General features: G+C 47.8%; 1 protein-coding gene across 1 annotated transcript; it reads right to left on the reverse strand.

Annotated features, from left to right (window-relative positions):
• Nucleotides 1–227: 227 nt before the first annotated feature.
• Nucleotides 228–796, reverse strand: LOC113745154 (DNA mismatch repair protein Msh2-like). Its single transcript, XM_027276642.1, has 2 exons — nucleotides 507–796; nucleotides 228–424 (listed from the first exon to the last, which is right to left on the reverse strand). The coding sequence occupies exons 1-2, from the start codon at nucleotides 712–714 to the stop codon at nucleotides 243–245; spliced, it is 390 nt and encodes a 129-aa protein (XP_027132443.1). The 5' UTR covers nucleotides 715–796; the 3' UTR covers nucleotides 228–242.
• Nucleotides 797–872: the final 76 nt, after the last annotated feature.

Here is an 872-nt window from a genome sequence, read left to right on the forward strand (position 1 = left end):
AACACATGTACTGCAGAACTGTGCCGTTATTCTCTATATCAGCACTCATGGAACCCGTCTCGTCCAATCAGATTACTCGGTGGCAATATAACGGTCTCCATGCCGTTATTCTCTATATCAGCACTCATGGAACCCCTCTCGTCCAATCAGATTACTCGGTCGGCGCTAACCGTTAGTAATGTACTTTGCAGTGGACGACTGCCACAATAAAAGCACGTCAACAACATGAGGCTCATCTACATTCATACAAAAGAGTTAGATGACGAACACAGTACCTTGAACTCGACCTTCCAGTCGTGTTCCTTGCTGCTCTTGCTGTGGTTCTTGTACACTTCCACTCTGTACTGCCTCACCAGCAGCAAGTCTTTGACAAAGGCCTCAAAGTTCAGCTTGCTCAGCACCACGCTCTCCAGCTTACGACTCCCTGTAGACAACAGATTAACATTTAGAGACCGCCTGTGCGTTCACTACATGTCATGCAGCTACTCGACTGGCTTAGACATTACCTGAGCCCAAATACTTGATGACCCCGTTAGTCTTGAAAACCTCCTTCGCGGCGAAAATGGCGTCTTTCCCGTGAGCCGTGTAGTAGTCGTTGCGGTCGAATATCCTGAAAGTCGTGTCCGGCTTCTCCGGCATGGAGAAGATGAAGTTTAGAAAGCCGTGCTCGGCTGCACTGTCCATGGACAGGTTCTGTTTCGGCTGCACCGCCATGCTGGAATCTCCCGCCACCACTGCAGCCAAACAGGAAACTACGTCATTCTTCTCCCCCTCTTCTTCCTCTTTGTGTCTGTTTGCGGCTTACCAACGTTAAAAGGTGTGTACCGCCACCTACTGGATAAAAGTATAAAAAAATATAAATAAATAAATAA

This window comes from Larimichthys crocea, unplaced genomic scaffold (genome assembly GCF_000972845.2).
Source record: "Larimichthys crocea isolate SSNF unplaced genomic scaffold, L_crocea_2.0 scaffold49468, whole genome shotgun sequence".
Lineage (NCBI taxonomy): Eukaryota > Metazoa > Chordata > Actinopteri > Sciaenidae > Larimichthys > Larimichthys crocea.